The sequence below is a fragment of the Balaenoptera physalus genome (assembly GCF_965194825.1).
Source record: "Balaenoptera physalus genome assembly, chromosome: 2".
Classification (NCBI taxonomy): domain Eukaryota; kingdom Metazoa; phylum Chordata; class Mammalia; order Artiodactyla; family Balaenopteridae; genus Balaenoptera; species Balaenoptera physalus.
The window spans coordinates 102,296,492-102,323,101 of record NC_138883.1 but is presented as its reverse complement, the minus strand read 5'-3'; the positions used below and the strand labels follow the sequence as shown (position 1 = coordinate 102,323,101).

At 39.4% G+C, this 26,610-nt stretch overlaps 1 protein-coding gene and 1 pseudogene across 11 annotated transcripts in view; one reads left to right on the top strand and one right to left on the bottom strand.

Moving 5' to 3' along the window:
• Nucleotides 1-25,254, bottom strand: part of TCF12 (transcription factor 12) — a 373,830-nt gene extending 348,576 nt beyond the window's left edge. For 2 of the 10 annotated variants that reach the window (XM_082446355.1, XM_082446358.1), the window contains exons 1-3: nt 24,952-25,252; nt 23,859-23,955; nt 22,862-22,934 (exon numbers count right to left, since the gene is read on the bottom strand). In XM_082446355.1, coding sequence (XP_082302481.1) covers nt 22,862-22,934; nt 23,859-23,933 — 148 coding nt within the window. In that variant the 5' untranslated portion in view covers nt 23,934-23,955; nt 24,952-25,252. Of the gene's footprint in view, nt 1-22,861; nt 22,935-23,858; nt 23,956-24,951 lie in introns of those variants that run through there. The other 8 variants (XM_082446362.1, XM_082446363.1, XM_082446357.1 and 5 more) reach the window with 7 other exon arrangements.
• On the top strand, nt 1,216-17,853 carry LOC309653726 (Krueppel-like factor 4 pseudogene; annotated as a pseudogene). Its single transcript has one exon. The product of its transcript is annotated as a Krueppel-like factor 4 pseudogene (transcript).
• Nucleotides 25,255-26,610: the final 1,356 nt, after the last annotated feature.

The following is a 26,610-nucleotide window of genomic DNA, read 5'->3' as shown; positions in this document are numbered from 1 at the left end:
GCTGTCCTGACTTCATGAATACTGCTCTCATTCAAGAACCCTGCCTCCACTCTCTCTGCTACACATTTTCTACTAGCCACATTTACCTTCCTAAGAAGAAAAGGGGACTTCTGATTTCAACCATGACGTAGTAACTGTGACTGAATTTAACCTGTCACTGCAAACAATCAGAAAATTGGAAAATATATGCTAAATGTCTGCTTCCAGATACTGGAAAACAAACCATGTAAGACTACGATCCCTGACAAAAGGAAAACAAACTACATGAATTCTATCATCATCCTGGTTTCCTGCCTCAAGTCAATTTGCAGATCATTGTGCAGGGAGGGGATCTCAAGCAGAGTAGAGTGGTATCACTGAGTTGAAGGGCTAAAGATTAGAGTTCGAGGAGGCAAAGGCAGCTGGAATTTGTGGGGCAGAGATCCAGATGAGGAAGCTACATAGAAAAAGAGCTCCAGAAATCTTCATGGCATCCCCTTGAGTATGCTACTAACAGGAAATCACACAATATGGTAAAACTCCACAAAGGAAGGCAAAAATGAGCAAGGAATTTTAAGTTCAACAACTCCCAGAGCTCAAATGGGACTGGGAGATGTCTTAAAAGGTGGAAGCAGTCAGAGTGGAACATAAACGTTGAAAATTCAAGGAATTCAATAAATATCTCAGAAGGGTTATGACTTAGCAACAAGGAAAACTATTTTTGGCATAAAAATTACACTATACCCACTCTAACAAAGCTTAAAAGCGACACTTGAAGGGACTGAGTTTACCTCTAGTAACTCAATCTCATGACATAACAAAGTCCTGTATTATTTAAAAGAAGACAACAGGGACTTCTCTGGTGGTGCAGTGGTTGGGAATCTGCCTGCCAATGCAGGGGACATGGGTTCGATCCCTGGTCCAGGAAGATCTCACATGCCACAGAGCAACTAAGTCCGTGGGCCACAATTACTGAGCCTGCGCTCTAGAGCCCACGCGCCACAACTACTGAGCCCACATGCCGCAACTACTGAAGTCCAAGCACCTAGAGCCTGTGCTCCACAACAAGAGAAACCACCGCAATGAGAAGCCTGCATGCCGCAACGAAGAGTAGCCTCCACCTGCCACAACTAGAGAAAGCCCGCAGGCAGCAACGAAGACCCAACGCAGCCAATAAATAAATAAATAAATATATATATATATATATATATATATATATATATAGAAATAAAAGACAACAAAATCCACTCAATAGTGTAAGATTCAAAATGTTCAGAATTTAATCAAAATTTACCAGACATGTGCAGACGCAAAAAAAAAAAAGTGACCCATAACCAGAAGAAAAATCTGTCAATACAAATAAGCCTAGAATACAAATATATTAGCAAAGACTTGAAAACAGCTATTACAAATTATTCACTGATTAAAAGAAAACCAGGAACACTGTGAAGAAAGAGATGCAAGACCAAAAAAAAAAAAGGATTTCTAGAAATAAAATACAGTATCTGAAATGAAAAATTTACTGGATAGGATGAATAGATTAGACACTGCAAAAGAAAGGATCCTTAGCTTGACGACACAATAATAGAAACTATTAAAACTGAACTGTAAAGAGAAAGAAGGCTGAAAAAAAAAAATAGAACCTCCGTAACCTGTGGAATAACATCAAGAGAACCAACATAATTGTAATTGGAGTCTGTGAGGGAAAAACATTTGAAGATACAATGACTAAAGTGTTTCAACTATAAACATACATATCAAACAAACACACACATACATACAGGCATAGAAATCTTAAAACCAAATTACTGAAAACAGGAACTTTTAAAAGCAGCCAAAGGGAAAAAAATATTATGTAGAAAAGAACAAAGAAGAATTATTGCAGACTTATGAAAAACAATGAAAGGCAAAAAAAAAAAAACAAAACACACACAATAGAGAGACATGTTTAAACTGTCAAAAGAAAAAAGTCAACATAATTCTATATCCAGCAAAAGTACCCTTCCAAAATAACGGCAAAATAAAAACTTTTTAGGGCAGCAAAAAATAAAGAGAATTCACTGTCTGCATTCTATACTCTAAGAAATTTAAAAAATGCTTCAGGCAGAAGAAAAATGAGACAAAATAGAAAACCTGATATATACACAAAGGAATGAAGAATGATGTAAATGGAAAATATATGGATAAATACAAACTCTCTCATAAGACTAATTAAGAAAAAAGAGAAAAGACACAATTACCAATATCGAGAGGGAAAGGTGAAACATGACTACATATCCAACGCAATAAAAGGATAATAGAATATTATGAATAGTGTTAGACCGGGGGCGACCCAGGCGTGGCGCCGGGCAACACGAGCGGCAGCCTCCTCTATGGCCAGGAGTCTGCACTCCCTCCAACAGCTCCCTTCAACCTGGTGGACATCAACAACGTGAGCCCCTCCGGCGGCTTCGTGACCTAGCTTCTGTGGCCCGAACTGGACCCAGGGTACATTCCACTGCAGCAGCCGCAGCCGCCAGGTGGCGGGCTGATGGGCAAGTTTGTGTTGAAGGCATCGTTGAGTGTCCCTGGCAGCGAGTACAACAGCCCGTCGGTCATCAGTGTTAGCAAAGGCAGCCTGGACGGCAGCCACCCGGTGGTGGTGACGCCCTACAGCAGCAGGCTGGCACGCATATGTCCCAAGATCAAGCAGGAGGCTGTCTCCTTGTGCACCGTCGGTCGGCCCCTTGATGCCCACTTGGGCACTGGACCCCCTCTCGGCAATGGCCACCGGCTGCCTGCGCATGACTTTCCCCTGGGGCGGCAGCTCCCCAGCAGGACCACCCTGACCCTGGGTGCCGAGGAACTGCTGAGCAGCAGGGACTGCCATCCTGCCCTGCCGCTACCCCTGGGCTTCCATCCCCACCCAGGGTCCAATTACCCTCCCTTCCTGCCCGACGAGATGCAGCTGCAGGTCCCACCGCTCCATTACCAAGAGCTCATGCCACCCAGTTCCTGCAGGCCGGAGGAGCCCCAGCCAAAGAGGGGGAGAAGGTCGTGGCCCAGGAAAAGGACGGCCACTCACACCTGTGATTACGCAGGCTGCGGCAAAACCTACCCGAAGAGTTCTCATCTAAATGCACACCTGCGAACCCACACAGGTGAGAAACCTTACCGCTGTGACTGGGACGGCTGTGGGTGGAAATCTGCCCGCTCAGATGAACTGACCAGGCACTACCGCCAACACACAGGGCACCGCCTCTTCTGGTGCCAGAAGTGCGACCAGGCATTTTCAAGGTCGGACCACCTTGCCTAACACATGAAGATGCACTTTTAAATCCCAAAACAGTGGATATGACCCACACTGCCAGGCGAGAATTCAGTATTTTTTGCCTTTCACACTGTCTTCCCGGTGAGGGGAGGAACCCAGCTTGAAAGCACTACAACCATGGTCAAGTTCCCAACAAGTAAACTTGTGAATGGATAATCTGAAGACATGAGGAAACCAAATGACAAAGAACAGACGGGGTCTGTGACTGGATCTTCTATCATTCCAATTCTAAATCCAACTTGAATATATATTCCTGGACTTAGAAAATGCCAAGGGGGTGACTGGATGTTGTGGATATCAGGGTATAAATTAGACCCCTGAGTTGAAGGGAGGGAAGACCTGAATACCCTGAATTGTTTCGATGCAATATAAGCATAAAGATCACCTTGCATTCTCTTTGCCTTCTAAAAGCCATTACTACGATCTTAGAAGAAGAGGAAGAAATTCAGGTACAGAAAATGTGTTTTAATAGCCTAAACGATGGTGCTTGGTGAGTCTTGGTTCTAAAGGTACCAAATGAGGCCAAAGTTCTCAAACTGCTGCATACTTTGACAAGGAAAATCTATTTTTGTCTTCCAGTCTACATTTATGATCTAAGTCAGGTAAATACACCTGGTTTACTTCAACGTTTTTATGCACACAGTCTGTCATGCGCTGTGGTTTCAGATGTGATGGTTTATTCCAAAGTATGCCTTAAGCAGAACAAATGTTTTTTTTCTATATAGTTCCTTGCCTTAATAAATATGTAATATAAATTTAAGCAAACTTCTATTTTGCATATTTGTAAACTACAAAGTAAAAAAATGAACATTTTGTGGAATTTGTATTTTGTATACTCAAGAATTAAGTTTTAAATAAACCTATAATATTTTATCTGAAAAAAAATGAATAGTGTTAGGCCAATAAATTCAATAACAAATGAAATGGACAAATTCCTTGAAAGACACACATTACAAAAATTGATTCAAGAAGAAACAGAAAACCTGAATGGCCTTAAATCAACTAAAGAAATTAATTACAATTTAAAACCTTCTTATATAGAAAACACTAGGCCTAGAAGGTCTCACTGGTGAATTGTTATATATCTAAGGAAGACAACACCACTTCTACACACTCTCAGAAAATAGAAGAGGAGCAAGGGAACACTTCCTAATTCATTAGATGAGCCCAGCGTGACTGATGACAAAACAAAAGACACAGACCCAAAGAAAGAAAAGAATTTCAGCTCAATATCCATCATAAATACAGATATAAAAATCCTTAACAAAATATTAACAAATTAAATTCAGTAATATGAAAATGATACATTATGACTAGGTAGAATTTATTCCAGAAACACAAACTTGATTTAGCATTCAAAAATCAATTAGTGTTATTTATTACATGAACAGAACAAAGGAGGAAATCCATCTGATGATATCAATGGATTCAAAGAAAGCATTTAATAAAACTTCAATGCATTCATGATTAAAATAAAAAAATCACTCAACAAACTGGTATTAGAAGGGTATTTCCTCAGGATCCAGGAATGGGCATATGTTAAAAGCTCCCCAGGTGATGTTAATACATTGTTGGGTTTAGAATCAAGGAAGAGCCAATCCCTCCACCAAACACATTTTAACAATGATGACTTCACCAAATTTTGATATTAAATAACTGTGGTATTTGATAACAGGATATTACACAACTGTCCATGAGACTAGTTTTTCTTTAAATAATCTGAATAACTAGCTAGTGCTGCGTAACTGTATGGATCACCTTTGAAATCTGATTCCACCACTTAGTAGCTGTTACTCAACCACCTAAGCCTGTTTCCTCATCTGCAAAAAAAAGGGAGTAAAACTAAATCTGCCTCAAAGAGTTATTATAAAGATTATGTTAAATAATTCATGTAAAAGCGTGCCCTGTGCACAAGGCCTATACATAAAGAACTAATATCTTATTGAATGTTTCTATTACAATAAAACTAACTGCTTGTTTTCTAAAGGGTTTTTAGCTTCATTAAGTCATATGTATTGTACAATTATGTCACTTTCTATAACAGGTCAAATCATTACACATATTTTAGTAAATCAAAATATCCTAGTAAAATAAATACGGGCTCAAGAATGCCCTTTATATAGTGATCCCCTACCCACCCTCTCTTGTTAAGTGAAAAGGTTAAGTTGCAGAACTGTTGTTCCCTATTGTGTAAAAACAAGAGCTAGGGGCTTCCCTGGTGGCGCAGTGGTTGAGAGTCTGCCTGCCAATGCAGGGGACACGGGTTCGAGCCCTGGTCTGGGAGGGTCCCACATGCCGCGGAGCGACTGGGCCCGTGAGCCACAACTACTGAGCCTGCGCGTCTGGAGCCTGTGCTCCGCAACAGGAGAGGCCACGATAGTGAGAGGCCCGCGCGCCGCGATGAAGAGTGGCCCCCACTTGCTGCAACTGGAGAAAGCCCTCGCACAGAAATGAAGACCCAACACAGCCAAAAATAAATAAATAAAATAAATTTAAAAAAAAAAGAAACGTTTCACATATTTCAAAAAAAAAAAAAAACAAGAGCTAGGTATCGCTTGAATATGCATGAAAAACTCTGAGAAGAAACTGAACAGAGTAAATCTCTGCCAAGGGAGTGGAAATGGGGAACAGGAAGTAATGACGAGAAGAACTTTTGTTTTTCACCATATAGCTTTCTATGCCATTCAGATTTTTTTTAGCTTTGGCTTGTATTTTTATAATTTTTCAAAAATAGTTAACAGAAGAAAACATTTTCAGCACTTACATATAGGCTTTAAAAATTAATTTAAAATTTAACACTTTCCCCTCCAGTGTCACCTAGGTTAGTGAAAACCACTACAAATAGATAAAAATACACTTCCTCTGGAAACAACACTTCCATAACAGAACAGACAACTTCATTCAAAAGCCAACAAGCCTTTAAAAGAAGAAGAAATTGGAGGGGAGTATAAAATTAACCGCTTCTTTTTACAATCTCTGAAAACCCACTTTGGATTTTGCCTGAACCCTTTTACACCGTTTATTTACATCTAAACCAGCTGAGCCATACCAAAATATTCCTATGTTATTGGTCCAATATCACAGCAACTTGTTCATCTTACATCGGAACACTAAACAAATGCTTTCCTAGAGCTTTCCAAGACGATTTTTATATCAAAATACACTGCTTATGATACATTCTTCTAAACCAAGATAACAGTTGAAAACTCCAAGCTAGTATAGGAATATTGGATACCAAAAAAATATTTTCCTACCGCAACCCAGTCTGAGGATTATTTGCAATACAAAAAGTTCTAAAAATTAGGTACGCTTTAAACATCAACGAGATAGTCAATCAAAACAGTTAGATTATTATTAAATGTTAACAAAAGCTCCTTTTTTTCTGAACTTTCTTGCTATTCAGTGAACATCTTCACCAAAAAGTGTCATTTATATTTTTGAAATGTGTTTACAAGCACAGCTTTGTTTCACAAAATTCAAAAATACAAAGCCTCCATTCAAATCATAAAAATACCAATTACCTCATCTTTGACTCACTGAATAAACACAAACCTGCTCCTTTCACAGGGATCAAATGGGCACTTTCAGAGAGCTAAAAATCAATCTTAGGCGGTAAAGGTGGCATCTCAGAAATCTGCAGGTTTCCAAGCAATGAAAGTTGCTGTTTGAAATAAACACTCTGTTAAACTACACAAGGCAATATATTCTATACATTTCCAGGGTAAGCTATATAAGAACTGAGAGTCTAGCAGCCACTATCTCAGATAAAGTGGTCTTAAGTCGGTGAGAAGCTTACAATGGACAATGTTCTGAGGTAGATCACTGAGATGAGAATTTTTATCATCTTTATCACAAAGGTCACATCTCCAAATTGATATACCCCTAGATCTCTCCTAACAAAACTCCTTAACTTTCAATTAATGTTTCCCTCAAAACAAAATTTTTCCAAATTCCACATACAAGGGTCAACTCAATTCCTGGCTTAAGAAAAAGAAAAGATAAAAAATACAATTTCCAAAGACTTCGTGTTGAGATTTGCAACCCAATTTCAAAATACAAAGACAACGTATTTTCTACAGTCGACAAAAGCAGCTTTTGGCCCAAAAATCTGAGGATGATTTTAGAAGCATTAAATAAAAGATGATGGTTCACCCTTCCACCACAAATTAAGCAGGTGAATAGACTCAGTTCCATTAAATAAGATTATCTTTTTCTGCTCTTATAGATGTTTCCCCACATCTATTATAATGCTAGACCATATAACCTCTCTTCTTCTGTGGTTTAACCCAACTGGCAAAAATCTAGGTTACTGTAGGAAAAGTATCACTTCCAAGGTTTTGGCCATCTAGTGGTTTCCAAACTGTGGTAAAATGGTTCCTACGGCCCTCATACAACAGAGCTCCTCTACCCAATCAAGGCCAGTATCAGACAAGTCATCCTCCCCACAATATGACGTTACTAAAGAACAAAAATGGCACACAGCCTGTGAAAAGAAAACACTATGGAAGAGTTTGCTCTTCAGAGCTAGGGCTAGCTGTGGTTCAGGAGAGGCAGCTGTATTCACATACAACCTCAGTGGCTTTACCACTTGGCCACTTCCTGCTCATCCTTGATGTTTAAATGTGGGGTCTTGGATGCACAAAGATCTTTTCAGAAGAAATACGAGAACAGGTGGAACATTCTAATAAATGAACACCACAGGTCTCCAGACAGCTAATACACACAAGTTCAGTGCTTCCTTAAAACTTCACCATGCAGCTGATATTAGGAAATAAAAATGCAATTTAGGATATTTAATCTAAGAAATTTAATTTAGGGAATTTAATCTTTCTTTCCAGAAATCTATCACACATCCCCAAACCTAAATATAGTCATTCACCAGGTGTTTGACCTTAAAGTAGGGTACTTTGCAGAAATACAAGTGTAAAACACTATCTTTGCTTTCAGAAAACATACAATCTAAGATATATATATAAATACATATATCTATATCTATATATATTTTAAATGAGAGTATTCTAAAACAGAAATCTTTGTTCAGTATTCACAAGAAGCAGGCTTCAGTCTTCTTTTAAACTTTACAGCGTTAACCCATTAGCTGTCCAGCTACAATAACTGGCTGGACTCAAAATCTGCTGGCCATAACTGCCTTATTGGCTTTAGCCTTGCCTTCAGGAGCAAACAAGAACAAGTACTTTCCTTTACCAGAGAGTCCTTTAAATATCTGGAAGCCATATTTTTACAAAATTATGACCTGAAATGGCTGGAAAAGATTTCATAAAGGAAAGGGGGCTCAAATGGCACAAAAATGGCAAGTAAGTATTCCAGTTTGTAAGAAAAGAATAACTAGAGGCAGGAGGTCAGGTAAAGAACAGTGCGACTGAACCATACAATTCAGACTGGGGAGTAGTGAGTATAAAACTAGCTAAAGTAAGTTCCTAACAGATTATTAAAGAACTTAAATGCCAAGGTGGGACTTCTGTTTGTTTTGATAGCCAATAGGGAACACATGTAGACTCTGAGACAAACCACAGGAGAAAGACGTTTTAAAGATATGAGGATTGTGTTTTGGACTAAACATTTGGGTCCCCCCCAAAATTCATCTACTGAAGCCAATATTTGGAGACGAGGCCTTTGATGGGTAATTAGGGTTAAATGAGGTCATGAGGCTGGGGCCCCTGTGATGGCATTAGTGCCCTTATAAGAAAGGACACCAGAGAGTTCTCTCTCCCTTATCCCCTCTCACTCACACACTGAGGAAAGGCTATGTGAGAACACAGCAAAAAGGCAGCCCGTAAGCCAGGAAGAGTTGACATCAGAACCTGACAATGCTCGTACCCTGATCTTAGACTTCCAGCCTCCAGAACTGTTGGAAAATAAATTGCTGTTGTTTAAGCCACCCAATCTGTGGTATTTTGTTATGGCAGCCTGTGCAGACTAAGACAGATTAGAAAAGAGAGCAAATGGCAGCAAGGAGGCCAAGTAAGAAGACTACTACAATGTCCAGTGGTGAAGTAACAGATTACAGCAGTAGCAGCAAGAATGCAGAAGCCATCAATTACCTATGAAAGAAAAATAAGCTACTTCACCTGGCCCCAGGGTTCTTAGAAATTATATTCAGGAACCCTAGCTATCCATTTCCAAGGTCCTTAGTTTTTCTGTTTCACCTACCATCTACTCTCATGTCACTGCAATTTAATAACGATCTTCAAGAGGGCATTAGGAATTATTACAATCAGAAGACCCCAGAACTTTCTTGACTCTTGTCAAGTGACTGTCAAATCATCCTATAATCCTAAACCCAGTCATTGTCTTATCCTAAAGAACAATCAGCAAATACCTCCAATGGAGCCTACCACTCCACAGGCCTCCCTCAAAACCACCCCAATAGCGGTACTGGCTCTGGGTTCCATGAAGTTTGAATTTGCTGATTTCCTTCTTTAAAACAAAGTGAAAAGTTCTAAACAATACAATCCCATAAACACATACATACATGGAGTCAGTAAAAACCTCAATATTTCCCAATAAAAGGTGACCTAGGTGTTTTATATACCCAGACAAGCACACTAATTGGAAAGGGGCAGCACTGGGACCTGGGAAAGCCCTCATCTTCCCTAATCACAAAGAACCTGGCAACAGTAGCACCAGCACACAGCCCCAGCCCTGATACCTTGTCATTTATGGATAAGACTAAGTCAACCCTTCCTGCTTCCAGCAGAGGCATATAGCAGATGAGAGTTCCACTTGCATTTCCCAACCTCATCCTTGCACCCTCTCATCCTCACTCAGGAATATATCAAGGCCACCACATCCAGTACTTTAAAATCTTCAAAAGGTTAACTCTTACTGACACTAAAGTTTTGTTCAGATTACTGCTCATCAAACAAAGCAAAAACTTTCCTAAGAACTACTCAACTGTCACCCTACTTAAGCCTGTGGTTAACCTTGTTACTACAACAGATCCTCAACAAGCATTTAAAGTTAAGCTGAGGGGACTTCCCTGGTGGTCCAGCGGTTAAGAATCCACCTTCCAATTCAGGGGAATCGGGTTCGATCCCTGGTCGGGGAACTAATATCCCACATGCCGCAGGGCAACTAAGCCTGCGCACCGCAATTACTAAGCCTGCGCTCTAGAGCCTGTGTGCCACAACTAGAGAGAAGTCTGTGAGCCACAACGAAGAGCCCGCCCACCACAACAAAAGATCCCCCGGGGCCGCCACTAAGACCCGATGCAGCCAAATAAATATTTTAAAAATAAATAAAAATAAATAAAAAATAAAACTAAGGTGAGAATATAGGACTCAAAGGTACTAATTTGGGGGCTCTATGGTTTGAGATATAATTAACAGAGTTTACTTTATTGCTTTAACTTCCCTCATCTAACCAAAAAGAGAAAGAACTCATTTGAAGAATTCTGAGATTTTGAGGATTACCAACTATAAGGGGTTCCTTAAGCTATTGCCCCTCTCAATCACCTGATTTAATCTTCAATAACTGACTGTTGGAAATGTATGAGCTTTGCATGAATAGTCACTCGTTCCACAACTTGTGAACTTGGAATCCCTGCAAGAGTTGCTATGCCACCTAACATAAGACAACTGATATTCATACAGAATCACAAACCTCCACATTTTAGAAATAATTTCCTTAAAAATTATTTAATTTGATGACTATCACAACCCCTTAGGCAGTATTTTTATTCTCATTTTAGACGTGAGATAAACAGACTCAGAGAAGTTAACATACTGCCGTAGGATCACAAATCTGGTAAATGATAAAGCCAACAATGAACCAAAACTTTGTGACTCCAAACCCCTCCTCTTTCCAGCATACCACAATGTGTCTCCTCTGTTCTCCACCACCTTAAAATAAACAAACCATTCTACACAGACCAATAAAAAAACAACAGCGCATTAGTGTGTTCTCTCAAATGCCTACTGATGCTCTTCAACAAAATGAAAGCCCAGTCTACTTTAAATAAATAATAATACAAGATGGACTAATAAGCACCCTCTCAAATACATCTTTTCATTTTACTGCACTGAAAAGTCTGTTGCCAAAATTAAATTTTAACAACTTCCATTAAAACCTCTTCTATATGTTTAATAACACTTTTAAACTACCCTTGGAATAACTATTTTCCATCTGCTTTTACTTGCCTTTATAACTAAACAAACACTAAATCTTTGAAAAGGGGGAAGTGAAAATAATGAATTTTCCACACCATGAAACAACCATTCTTTTCTATGGCCTCAACTAAATAATAGCTGTGAATATTCCAATATCTTACAACTACCAAATTTCATCTTCCTCCCAAGGCACAAAGTCTGATGACAGCTAAACAATAAAAGAAGACCACACACAAAAAGAATTATACTCTCCTAAAGACATTTCGGACTGTAGTTGTCTATATCTAATATCTTGTAATACCAACAAAAAAAGTTTTATTTTATGGAGGCTTTTGATTATTCTGTTTTCTTTTTTAACAATAAATAAATCTTGAAGCACTTTCTTTTGGAGATTATCAGCATGGCACCATTTAAGCCTCCAGTTACAACAAAAAATTTTAAAGATTTCTGGAGATATTAAATTCCTCCTCATGACAAACCGTACTCTGGTGTAGATTGGTATCAGTGCAGGTGCAACTATGACTGATCAGTGTGCTACTTCTGAGGGGCAATAAGAAACCACAGGCAAATGTGTATCACTGTTGATTTCTCTATTTCCTCTGTAAAATGAACAATTACCAACTTCCTACAAGAATTATGGACTAAATAGTGAATGACTAAATATTTATGAAGTACATTTATCATTATTGATTTTTTTAAAATAATAAGACTCCTCCCATTCCCCCAATCATTCACTGGGCAAAGTCCCACTGCTCTACAACTTGTTCAGCAAGTCTCAGAGTCTACCCACTCTGGCAATACTCTGAAGTTCGACAAGAGATGTTATAGTATGAAGGCAAGACAGACCCTGGCTGTATGGCCTGTTCTGTGTTCCCACAGCAGGGAATCTCAAACCTCTACAAACTTTATGTGGATTTAATTATTCAATATTATATAATGATTCTTCAGACAGTAACACTGGTAATGAACAGGGAACAGGTTTACAAGGGAACCAGAAAAGTCAGTATAGCCAATTGACCTGCCTCTCAAAACAGATACACAAAGACTAGTTTATTACACACTCACTTCATTGCTACTTTCATAGTTATATTAAACAGTAATGGGACTGAGCCGATGACAGGCTCCTGAGGAAAATTTCATACACTCATTAGAATCACAATTTGCTTTTAATGAAGATACCTTTAATGAGTATACTGCAGGAATAAACATCATGCTACTAACCCATGAAAACTTTTAACCGATATAAAAGTAGAGAATAAAATTACCAAAGACTGGTTTTGTTGTCTGTCCTCTATGAAACCAAATCTTAGCTCCTCCTTTTCTTCATGAATATGACTTGTAGGATTTTCTTCTGTTTGCTCTCACACAGTTAAATTTGGATAAGGGTCAAGGTTGAGGCTTTATCTTGGAGGTAATCACATGCTGCTGACTTTTTATATATGTATATATACATAATTATTTCTTACTTGGTTTTATATATTTATGTAAATATATGTTAGCATCCTGAAACTTTCCATGCAAAATGACCAGGGAAATATCACTATACTCCTTGGCCCAAAAGATGAAAAGCTTATACCTCCTCAAAATGAAAACTGACTTCCTAAAACAACGTATAGGGCAAACTTCTCAAACCACAAAGCTCAGTCCGAAAAGCTTATACTGTATTCCAAGAAGAATTTCCTTTATATTAACAAGTCCACCACAATTTTTTTCTGTATTTAAAACAATTGTCTCTAGCCTAGACTTTTAGTCCAAAAGAGAAATTCTTATTCTGAGTTGAAAACAACAACAGGGGGGAGGGGGTGGGGGAGATTCTCACACACACACACACACACACACACACACACACACACACACACACAAAGGGAGGTCTATAATACCTTTTCGGAAATCCATGGGGCCGGGTGGGTGTTAGAATTCCATTTTTCAGATTTTAGAAAAGAAATACAGTATACATACCATATCATACAAATCACCCCCAGCACCTGGTAATCATACAGTAACTACAAAAATAGGAAATGTCAATGGCCTCCCTTCAGATAAGATCGAATCTTGCCACTAAAATAGTTTATGCTGAATTTAAAGGAAAAAATTTGATTCAGATCTTTTCCGATTTCAGAATGGCAGATCGCTAATTGTGGACCTTTGGCAAGTAAAAAGGTGGTCTTGACATACAATAAATAAACTGTGCTATCACCTAAAATAAAAAGAACTAGCTGATGCTTAAATAAGAGACACTTAGGATATTTAATAGAGTCTTAAAGTGGATCTAATTACTTGCCTAGTTGGAAAAGCATAATCAATTCAAGCTGCCTGTAAGTTGCCACCAAGAGATTCAACATGCATCATCTTCCCCCTTTAACTTTATTCCAAATTGGGACCAACACTGAAAAACATTTTCCAAAACCTAAGTATGTCAAAGTCAGCTGGATACAGTAGGGTTTCCAAATAGCAAAAATCTAAGAGGACCTCCTAACTCAGGAGAACTCAATGATTTTCATCCCTTGTTTATGAATGCCCATATAAACCCAGATTCTCTAAACTAACCTGCGGCCAAATCATGCTTCTTCCGTAAGTTCAAAGTGAGCCTAGCATTTTTTCCTCTCCAGTAGCATAGTAAACCTTTTTTTTATTCCCAACAATCTCAAAACAACATATACCTCAGAACAGAGAGGCTGGATGACTGTAATTCCCTCCAAGCAGGGATCCCCATGGTGTCCCACCACTAACTCACAACTCTTGCTGAGAGCAGCAGCACATATGCTCATTGATTAGAGTTGTGTGATCAGATTAAGTTCAACCTGTGCTCTCTACATTAACCACCAGTGAAGTGGTGCAAGAGTCATCATGAGTTGATCCTGCTCATTTTAAAGCCTCACAATGGCTCACTGGCAAAACCACCAGAAGAAAACAAGTGAGCAACTTCTGAGGGAGGCTAATTCCAGAAAGACTTCCTTTGAGTAACTGGAATAATTTTTCAAATTCAGAGTATTCCCTCAGTTCAAATTCAGGCACTTTCATAACACCTAAAACAGATCTGAGAAAATGACATCTTGGGCCAGCTTTCTTCATTTTTAATAACCAAAAATAAGGTATAGTAGTGGGTTTTTTTTTTTTAAAAAAAAGGTAGCATTTTCTGTCCTGTGCCTTATCTCAAATTGTTTTTTTATTTTATTTTGAAGGTTTCATCCCTGAGTCACTGTCCAATGCAATAAAAATTAGTAACCAATCCCTAATCTGTTTTCATTTCTGTGTGATCTTTAAGTCCCCAGTCAGCTTACAGTAGCTTGGATGACTCACCATGGTCTTTATGAGAGCACATTTTTAACCTGGAACACATGAGAGCACATTTTTAACCTGGAACACATGAGAGCACAGTTTTAACCTGGAACACATGAGAGCACAGTTTTAACCTGGAACACATGAGAGCACAGTTTTAACCTGGAACACATGAGAGCACATTTTTAACCTGGAACACATGAGAGCACATTTTAACCTGGAACACATGAGAGCACATTTTAAACATGGAACAAAAAATCAAAGCTCTCCCTGTAAAAACATACAAGTCAGGGGTATGTGAAAAAATCACAGGATGATCTGGACAGAAAAAGAAAACAGAAGTTCAAATGACAGCTATATATATTACCAACAAATTTCTCTGTGCTTCACCTTACGGAATAACAATTTGCTCCCTACCAAAACCATCCCCCTCCCCCAATGTAACATTCCCTTTTCATAGATTTTTGTAGGAGCAAGAAAAGATCCAGGATAAAGACAGCCAAAGAAGATATACTCTAAGGCTGGTCTTCTCACTAAAGAAAGGATAGTGTAGGACTGCATCCCACTCCACCCTGGCCTCTACCCCCAAAGATACAAAGGAAAACAGGAGGAAGGCAATGTCATAAGCTAAACTCAATGCATTTTCCTAGAACTTCAGTTTTACTTAATGATTAATTAAAACATATTTCTATTACAACAAATATGTGTGTGCTAGGGAGTAGAAAGTAAAATGCACATGAAGATTTTTAAGATAAGATTTCTTCTGCTCACTTACAATGTGTTGCTTCAGGCTCCCAGGGGAGTTTATGCTCCTTCCCTGCCATTAAGAAAAAAGTGGAGAAGCTCTACCCTAGAGACTCATTCTCTCCAACCTGTCTCCCAGCTATTCTATCCTCTCAGGTCACATCATTTTTATTTTATTTATTTATTTAGACTACACTTCATTCTAGAGAGGAAAATTTTCAAGCAGCTGGAGAGCGATATAGAGAAAACACTACATCCAAGTGGCGATGCCTAAACATGAAAGAGGGTTTTCAAAAGGTGTACACATTTCTGTTTACCATTCTGCACTATATAACATATAGTCCACAAAATAATAGTATTAAGAAGAAATGAGCTACAAAAAATAAAGGTAAGGTTATTAGGTACCTAATGACCTTTCAAAACTATTCTTCAGCCTGATTTTGGCACTAGAAAGCAACTCTGACATGTTGCCCTTGGGGGGCATTTCCTCACCCTCCCCACCGCCATAAAACATCACATTTTATCTAAAGTAAAATGAGGTAATGCCTATAAATAGCTTAGCATAGCACCTAGCATATGATAATAGTTCAATAAACACTGGCTATAATACTGGTTATAATTATTACTATTAATAATAATATTACATTAGTATTACTTAAGAGGGTGCCATAGGCAGCTACAATTTTTGAATCTACAGTGTAGCAGACAATATACAGAGATAATCTTACTTGATCCTCATAAGGATTCTGAAGGTAAGCATTATCATCCACTCTTCATAAAGGAGAAAAGTATGCTCAGATCATTTAAATGACTTGCCTAGGGCCACCCAGCTAATAAGTTGCAAAGCACTGTTCCAATCTAGTCATCTGGCTCCTGAGCCCAATTCTTCCCACTGCACTATACTACCTCTCTTATAAAAAGTCAAGAATTCAAGGGCTCTCTCATTGATCGACTCCAACTAGATTCCACTGCATTTCAATAAGCACAGGTCAAAGAATGACAGGAATTCCCTCCAGTCAACAGACAACCAAATTACACACAAATACAAATCTGCACCAAATGTCATCAAACACTCCATCCATAAATAAAAATTTGTATTTTTACATTAAATAATCAACCAAAGTCACTAATTCTATACATCTAACTCCACCATTAACATCAATTCTTGACCTGATCATTTATCTCCCTCTGAGTTCATTTCCCTAAGGGTATTCATTCACTCACTTAGTTTTAATTATAACTTGTCGGAACAAAAACCAAAATCTACATCTCCTATCCAAAGGAAATTGAAGTGTAGATAAAAATATATGCATGTACAAAAAGGTATTCACTATCATATTTTTTATAATAACAAAAAGCAAATCAACAAACAAAACCTCTAAACGTCAAGCAGTAAGATAACTGATTTGATAAGTTATGCTATATTCATCCCATGTAATAATACCATACAATAATTTTAAATGGAGCTTATGAAGAACCTTTAAGAACATGAGAAAATGCTCATAACATCAAGTGAAATAAAAAAGCAGGACATGAAATGAAACCATCAGTAAGCTCTCAACTTTGCAAACATAGAACAGGAAAAAAAAGACTAAAAGGAAATAAATCAAAATGTAACAATTTTCTCTGTATAGTAAAATAATGGGTGTCTTTTTCCCCTTGTTGCTTTTTCTGTTCTCCAATTTTCTTTTCAATGATGATTATGTATTAATTTTATAGGCAGAAAAGAGCTTTTTTTTAACCAAAATTTTTAACTCATCTTGCAGCACTCTTCTCTCATAAATCCCCAAGCTAGCCAAGAGTCCCAAGTCATGTGAAATTTAAAATGCTCAAAACATACCAGCATCTTTATTTTTTTTTTTTCTCCAGCACTATATTCTCCAATTATGCCAGAACTGCAAAAGTAATTTCTCTTACCTACAGAAATCCAATCCTTCAAATTCTGTCAATCCTTTTCTTCTGGTATTTTTCCTTCTTACTTCCTATTTTCCCTTCCTACTTCCTATACTAATACCAAGTCCAAACCTTCACCAGCTCATCCCTAGATTAGCACAATAGCCTCCTGAATAAGTAAATGCTTTCCTTATTCTATTGCCTCACCACTAACAATTCACTCCACCACAGTTCACTCTGTGCCAGATACTGTTCCTGGAGCTTTACCTGTATTAACTCGGTTAACATTCATAACAACTCTATGAGGATAGCTACTATTATTAGTCCTATTTTACAGATTAAGAAATAGAAGCACAGAGAGGTTAAGATACGTACCCAAGGTCACCAGCTAATAAATGGCAATGATTAGATTTGAACCCATGCAGTCTGGCTCCAGATAACAGTATATAAATATGAGCTACTCAAGGAGTGCAGGAGTAGTAATCAATAAAAATCAGTTTCTCTTTCCCTGAACTGTGTACATACAGGCCCTTGGAGTAAGCCTCTCATTTCCGGGTCTCTTTTCATGCTATTCCACAATTGGGAGGACAGTTCTTCTCTTCCCTAATTCATTTTTCATATCTCCTTTAAAAGTCAACTTTAAATTCAACATTTTTGAGTTTTCCTTAAGCCAGTTCCCACACTCCTCAGCACATTCTTACTCTTATGGACTCAATTTAACCTATATTAATGTGCAGTTGTTGACATTTTTTATGTTATACAAGTTTACCTCACATTTTTACATTTTATCTTCCTGTCTAGATAATTAAATGCCTCCACTTTTTTTGGTCTATGTCCTTCTCCATTTGCCACCTTCCCAAAAGCTAGTAGAATAGCAACCTGCACAAAGTAAATACTAAATAAATATGTGGTTAACTGATAAATCTAAGATAAATATGGCTCAGCTATTTAACAAAGCAGAAAGTCTTTTGAACTAATATATTTAAATGTTTGTCTTCTTTTCATTTTATTCCCTAAGCACAAAAGCATTAGATTTGTAATTTCAACATCCCATCCAAAAAAACACATTCAAGCAATACCCAAAAGCAGTCCTATTAAATACTTTTTTAAAAAAGACATCCTCCACACTGTCCAGAAACTCCTTTTTTTTTCCCCAGGAGACCTTTTCTAATAGTGTTATTTTACTCTCTTGGGGCAAGAGTTATCCAAGTCTTTGACAACACTAAGCAGGCAGTGACATTCCAGACATGAGTATCAATTGTTCAAGAACAAAAAAAGACTATTTGGCTTTAATAAGAGATTATCGTAAATAGGCCCATTAAATCTAAAACGTGAAAACAATTGTGTTTATATTTAAAGTTGAGTATCTTCACCTTTATCTTCCTATCCAAGAAAATGATTTTAAATGTTTAAATTGTTAACGAAAACAGATAGAAATAATAATTAATTAAAGGTATGGCTCACTGTATATAATAAACAAGTCTCTAAAATACTGTGACCTAATCAAACTGGTTTTCAAATCCACTATAAGCCATGACTACTTAAAAGAGCACTATAGGAACTACTCCGAAAAGCACACAGTACTCATGGTTATACTCTTGTCTCTAATTTTTGTTTTCCAAGAATGTATTTTCATATACAGATTTTCTCTAAAAGACTCCTTTGTTACTTAACTTTTACATTAAATGAACCACTTAACAGTAGACCATATTTATCCTAAAATATTATATTTTTCCTCATATGCCTGCTAACTCTGCAGTTACTCTAATTCATCACTACAGCTCGCCAGAAGCAAATGTCTAATATGGTTCAGTTAACCAAATAACACTACTAAATTTGAGTGTGTATTACTATACACTATAGTTAACAAACTTCAACACTGATAGGTACACAATATGAAACACATCCTACTCATAACTCTACAATACTTTAAGTGAAAAAGCTAAATCTAGTTTCCCCTCTATTTAAAATTACCATTCCTACTTATATTACAGTTCAGTTAAAAAACACATTGGTAAAATTTTGGTGTTCTCTTTCTTGATATTTCAAATAATGCCATAGCAATTTGAAAAGCTTACTCCATTTTAATTGAGTGAGTAGGTATTTACTATCTTTCCCTTTTTTAAAAAAATTACTTGAGAAGTAGATACAGTTATAATAGGGAAACACCAGGAATCCTTGTGATGATGGAACTGTTCCTGTATCTTGAGTATATCACTGTCAATAACCTAGTTGTGATATTGTACCACAGTTTTACAAGATGTTACCGCTGCAGGAAACATGTTAAAGTAAAAGTGGGATCTCTGTATTGTTTCTTACAACTGCATATGAATCTACCATTATCTCAAAACAAAAAGTTTAATTTAAAAAAATATTGAAGAGTAATTTAATGAGAATTCATTTTTCTGGCCTCCCAGAAAATTTTTTGAAAATTCAATATTTTCAAAAATCCCAAATGTGCATATGAAAATACCCCCCAAATGAAAAACTGTATTCCTTTTAAAAATTAAGAGCTAGAAAATAGTTCTTATAATTCTTTCCAAAAATCTTGAGCAAGAAGAAATCTACAGTGTTACAAAAGTCTGATTTGAACAAGGAAAAGTAAAAGCTTTACTTACTTGTTAAAATAACTCTCTAGATAGAAATATAAGAGACAGACTCAATATATATAGATGGCTTACTAAACAAATTTATCCCACTCCCTTCCAACATCTCGTTACTTGGATTCAAAAACTAACAAAGGAAATTTTTCAGATATCATGTAAACATTTAAACTACCAAAAATTAAATCCAATATCACAATTTAATTCTCCATACTCAATCCCTGAAGCTGGACGGGACAGTGGATTTAAACACCAGAACGATTTCCAGTTTGTCAATCCTTTCAACAAGCTTTCCTCCTATACACTGTCCTACAAAAGTGCCTCACCTTTAACTCCTACAGAGAGAAACCCCTCTCTCAAGGTCACCATAAGAATACCTCACAGCTTCTATCATACCAAGCAGACAAATTCACAGTTGTATCATAATGCAAAGAAAATTAACACCCTTGATGAAAAAATATGACTATAAAAATTCCTCAAGACAAATAAGTAATAGGAAATACACATTAGCCTTTTCCATTGAGACTTTTGATAAAGTGTCGGCTATCATACAAGTTATATATCGCTTTAGGAATAAGATTTTAAAATAACATCACGTACTATAGCATACACTGAAATTAAGTCATCCTCAAAAAGGACAATCAATAAAGAAAATTATACTACACAATTGTAGTTTTCATGAGGCAAAAGGCTTGGGATTTTGCAAATGTTACTTCAAAAACAAGATAACTCTAATCTTTAAGTCACCTCTTCAGAAGGAAAGTCAGATCTTTAGCTCCTTATACACTGCAAATAATCAGGCATTAGGACATATTACATATCCTTTGACATGAGGTCAGAAGATTATTAAAGTGTCAATAAAATACACAAATAAAACAATATTGCCATACCAACCTCTTTTAGACATTTCCTTTAAGTTAAGAAATGGCTATATAGGACCATATCTACCAGTATACTTTCATATAAAATGACTGCTTTGCTATTTTCCCTTCCGGTCACAGCTTTTTTTAATTACACTTTTTTCCTGAAATTTAAAACAAACCACGCAGATAAATATTTAAGTTCAAATTTTCAACGGATAAAAAAACCTAACAGTTTTAAAGCTAAAAATTTCCTGCTCTAAAGAATCAAATATCATGAACACTTCTACAATGTACAAAAATAATTTTTTTCTTTGTATAATGCATACTACAGAAAGGACCCACAACTGCTCCAATGTCATGCTAGAGTTCACTGAACTTTTTTTTAAATTTTAGACTACATAAATCATACCTTAATTTTAAAAAGTAAAAAATATATATTTGCCCTTATTCTAAAAACAGAAAGTATTTCTAATAGCCAGTTTCTGAAGTTCATGTCCTTGATATCAATGAATGTCAGTTAAATATATTTTCTACAATTCAAGTCAGAGCTAACAGTCTGAAACAGCAATATCACTATTCATTTAATGACATATACTAAGCATCTACTATGTATTAGACAAAGAAAATTTGAAAGTTCCTGAGAATGTATCAGTTGCGAAAACTGACATGTACTCAAAACAGTAGTAAAGAAAGAGAATATAGCCTTCTTCTATATTAACTAATAATTTTCTCTCCTCAACCCAAAAAAGCAATGATTTTCAAACCACTATCAATAAATGGATAGAGGTGGGAGAAGAGCTGGGGTTTGGCTGACATTTTATGATATCCTTTTGATTAAGGATAATATTAATCTTTAGGATATTTAAAATTCAAAATGTTTTTATTTGAGATGTTAAACAACATGCTATATTTTCCCCTTAAGTTGTAATTTCATCATTAAAAATGAATTTTAGTAAATTAAGGTAGTGTATGATTTTTAAATAGAAACTTATTTTAATTAAAGTGGTATAAAAGGTTAAATTGGTTATGAAATTGACCTTCTTTTCTGATGTTTTGCTCCCACAGTATCTTAAGAAATCAACTATCATTTTACCATGGGAAATAAAAAAGCACCGGTCAAAGAGGAATTACTGAGTTTCAGCCTAGAGATTTGACAGCTGGTTTTCTTATGTTGCTGTCTTGGCTTTTGTTTTTTGTTGTTTTTTTTTTTTTACCTCTCCCAGCACTAAGGAATAAATCTAAGTTAAACAGAAAATGATAGCTTTTGTACACTAGAATGGACCTTGCTTCTGGAACGTTTATTTTTTTTAAATCATGAGTATAACTAAGTAAAAAAAACCAAAAATGCACACTTAAGAAATATGGGATAAATGTTAATAATGGAGTAGAGTAGTTATAAATATACAGAAAGTAAATTTGAGGACGAAAGCACTAGTGTAGAACTAGGAATCTAATTTAACTTACTCTAAACATCCTAATGTAACATTACGTAGGACAGAATTCAATCATGTGTTATTTGAAAGTACATCTAACTTTCTATTCATTTATTTGTAACATTTTAAATAACTGTGCACAAAATTGTTAATTTCCTGAAGACTTCCAAAAGGAATAGCCACCTTTTAAAATAAGTGTTACTAATTACTGCTTGACTCAATTCCACTTTTCATATGCATATTTTAAATAATATTATTTTACCAATTCTTTAGAATCCAAAGGTTTAATAACATTAATGGGCTAAAATTTAGAAAAATTTTAAAATATAAATATTTAAATAAACAATAAAAAAAAAATACTACACATGGACCAAAGAGCATTTTCTTTTGGTACTTTTCTAAATACAGAGGCATGCTATAATCCCTTGCACTCAAACAAGATAATTTTCAATTTAAAAATTCAGAGAAAAGAGAACAATTTTTTAAATTCACATTGAAATTCTTGAAGAAATGTCAATGGATCCTTAAAGGAACAGCCCACATTTGGGGATTGTTTGTTTTTGTTTATAGTTTTAACTAGACATCACAACACCAAAATATGAGTTTCTGATTTTAGACATGATCTTACCTGATCCGCTGAACTGACTGCTTCCCAGTGTCGTTGGTCTGGTTTTCCCACTATTAACAGGTGGGGAAAACATCTGCAAAATAACCCAAACGCATCTGTTAGTTGTGAAATTCTTCTAGATTCCTTGCAAACAAAAGTTCACCAAGAGTCATCAATTAGTTGCTGTATTTCAGAGGGAAGTTAAAATAAAATTGGATATATACACTCAGACCCAGAAAAGCAAATACACTTAGTGATATTATTTCCTCACACTATTTGGAAATACTGGTTATTTTCTGTTCTGAAAACCCAGTCAGTTACATGAGAGATTCTAAGATTATTAAGTTTAAGTGGTAAGTTTCTGTCAATGATCTTCGCTTTGTACCAGCAGTTAATAAAGGAATTCAACGCATTAGAAATAAGGGCAGTGGGGCCAGCTGGTATTTTTAAGTCACTCAATTATTTCCCATGTTAAGAAAATTTTTAATGTACATACACATATGTACTTCTTGTATATGCATATGTTCACACACATATACACATGTATAAGTACATATATATTTATATTAAAACGGTTCAACCCAAAAGGCTGGGAATCCTAGCCCTTCACTAGCTTTCCTGTAACTGACATCTTTCAGGTACCATAAACTATACCACATCTTGAAAAGGGAAATGATTAGGAGTGTCGAAGAAAAAATTTTTTTTCATATGAAGTTCAAAATCCCTAATAATCATCAGGGTCAGAGGATGACTCAACCAAAGCTCAAGATTACGCTGTTCTCCTTTTAACTGGCTAAATCAAATGACCCCTCTGGCATTAAAGTTTTAAATCTGCAAGTCTAGACATTACATCAAAGTTCAGGTGTCCAACTTGGGGGAGCTGGACTCTAGCCCTGAGAACTACTGCTCAAAGCAGATGCGAGTTCACGCTGCTTAGTCTCCACGTCGCTCTCCCCCCTTTCTTTCTTTTTCTGTAAACCTCAGCAGAACCCCAAGATGCCGCAGAAAGCTCTCATACCGCACTGAAGTCCAGCAGGTCGCTCAGCTCCTTGTCGGTCCCTATAGCAGCCATGCGCTGCTGCTGGGGATTCATCTTCGGCCACTTCTAGCAGGTCCTAAGGCAGAGGAAAGAGGCTCAGCGAGAGACCAGCGAGAGACCACCGAGGCCCAAAGTGTGTACGAGAATGGAGAGGGGCGTAGAGGAAGAGGAAAAACGCCGGGCTGACTTCCAATACCCTACTCGTTCCCCACCGCCGCGCGGGCAGGGGTCAGGAGAGCCCAGCGCCCGCGCCGGGTCCGTGAATCCACGCGTTTCTCGGCCCGGCCCGGGAGCTACGCGGCGGCTCCCTCAACTCGCCGCCTCTCCCGCAAGTTTCCGAGCCCGTCCCTGCCCCCTCCCCGGCGCCCCCTACCCCGCGCAGCCGCGGGGTGCCGGACGCGCGGGGCCCGGCCGGGGCGGGGGTCTCGAGGGGCGGGGATGAGGGGCGATTGGGCATCCAGCGAGCGGAGCGGCGGCGAGGGGAGTAGCGAAGTGACTCTCTGGCTCGGCAACAATAGAACTGACAAGTTGCAGGGAACGCGCCGCTCGCAGGCCCGCGTCTGCGGCCGCCGCCGCCGCCCGGATGTCCCCCGCGGGCCCCGGGGGTCGGAAAGCACATCCCCCCCGCGCACGTCCGAGGGGCGTTTTTAAAAAGAAAACAGAAACACCGACAACTAGCCCCGCTCTTGCCCGGCGTCCTCCTCCCCCGGCTCGGCCTCCTCCCACTTTTGCTGCCCTGCCCGCGGCCGGCCGGCCCCGGACCTGCCTAACAATGAGCCTGGCTCGGCAGCCGAAGAACCCGCTCTCCCGCGCGCCCCGGAACCCCAGCCGAGCGCTGAGCGGGGCGCGCAGGCCGAGCGCGCCGCCCGCGGGCCTGGCCGCCCGCGACTTTTCGCCTCCGCCCCCACTCCGCTCCCCAACTTGGAGGGGACCCCGAGTTCGCCTCTGTACAAAGGGGCGCGGAGTTGGGGCGCGGGCCGGGGGCGCCTCCGCTTCGGCAGGGACGCGGCGGCGCTCCGCAGCCCCCAGCCCCAACACGGCGTCCCCCTCCCGCTTGCCGGCCCGCAATTACCTGCCGCCCCGTCTCCGCATCCAACCACCCCGATTAAAGTTCACTTTGGCCGGGAGAGCGGGCTCGGGCTTTCCCTTGCACGGCCCGGCGGTTCGGCTCACTTTGCCCCGCGCGAGCTCTCGGATCCGGGCGGGGGAGGCAGCTCTCAGGCCTGGCCGCCCCTTCCTCCCGGGGCGGGCTGGCGGTCCCCCCAAATAGAACTTGTGGGTCTCCTCAGGCGGACATTTTTTTCGCTGAGGCGGCCTCAGCACCGCGCTCGGCTCGGCTCTGTATCCCTCCGCGCCGGGAAGAGCCCCGGGTTAACCCCTTCGTCCCCGGCCCGCTCCTGCCGCCTGCGCCGAGGAAGTGGGGCCAGCCGAGGGGGCGGGGAGGAGCCTGCGGGAACGGGGAGGGGCTGGCGCGCGGCTGGCGGACAAAGCCCGCGGTGGGGTGAAGCGGGCCGGAGTCGGAGCCGCCGGGGATGGGTGGGAGGCACGCGCAGACACCCAGCGAGGCAGGGCCAGGCCGCCCGGGAGGACGCCTGGTCGGGCCCCCGGGAGAGGGTAGGCGGTCACCGTGGCGCTTCCCCCGGCTCGTCCTGCTCCGGCTTCCCGCCCCGAAGCGGAGCGGCGGAGACGCTACAGCGGGCGCATCTGGATCCACTGCCCAGGCCACCCAGCCCGAGGCGGCAGAGCCCTGAAAGGCTTCCGTTCCCGAGCAAGCCGCGCTGGACGCCGGATGCCACACTCGGCCTGGCCCGAAGGCTCCGGCCCTGAGAGGCTGCGTAGGGCTCGGCTTGGAAGATGCGTGTGTGGGGAAGGAGACCGGCCACCTCGGTCAGCTTTTGGAGTAGGTACGGTTGGTCAAATTCGTTGCTGAGCGGAACGCAGAAGAGGCAAAACCTTCCTCAAACCACACAAAGCAACGTGGGCTTCAGGTTCCCAAACACTCCACTCACTCAAGCGTCCACGTCTACAATCCTCTCTTCCCATCCGAATCCCAAAAGAGGCCACCGAATCGCACAGCAGGACGAGTTCTTGTAAATGGATCAAGCCAGTCCCTTCATTTTACAGAGACAGCCCAGAGAGGTTCTGTCACAAAGTCGCAGTCTTGGCGCAAGTACTGAACTTGGCCTGAAGAACCCCAAACGGAGTAAGAAGAGGACAAAATAACTAATCCTCAATTTCATTCTATTCAGATGTCAAAGTAAGGTTTTCTCCAATAGCAGCCAATGTTTTTACTCTTTTGGGTCAGTGAATGCAGTAAAGACCAGTAAGCCCCAGGCGGAAGAAACACTGTGACGAAAGAAGACATATCCAAAGTAACAAATTGAAAAACGCAGCCAACGCCTTGAGGGCAACAACCTGGCAAGAAGGAGCCACTGGAGCCCAGATTTGCATGGAAACAAGGAGATAGACTCGGCTGCAAATATGCAATTACTGTACTTTATTACAAACAGAGCTGTCCAGCGGAAGAAGGCAATTGTAGCTTGGGGGTAAGGGTTTCCATTACGTTCTCAACGGCTACACCCTGCACCTGGCCAGATCCTGTGGCAACCTCCCCTGTATCTACTACCCCTTATCTAGGTAAACACCTACCCCCTTTCTTAGCATCACATCCCTGGCCTGGCTGCCTCCTGGAGAATGCGGTTCCATTCCAAGCAAATGAGCAAAATTCCAA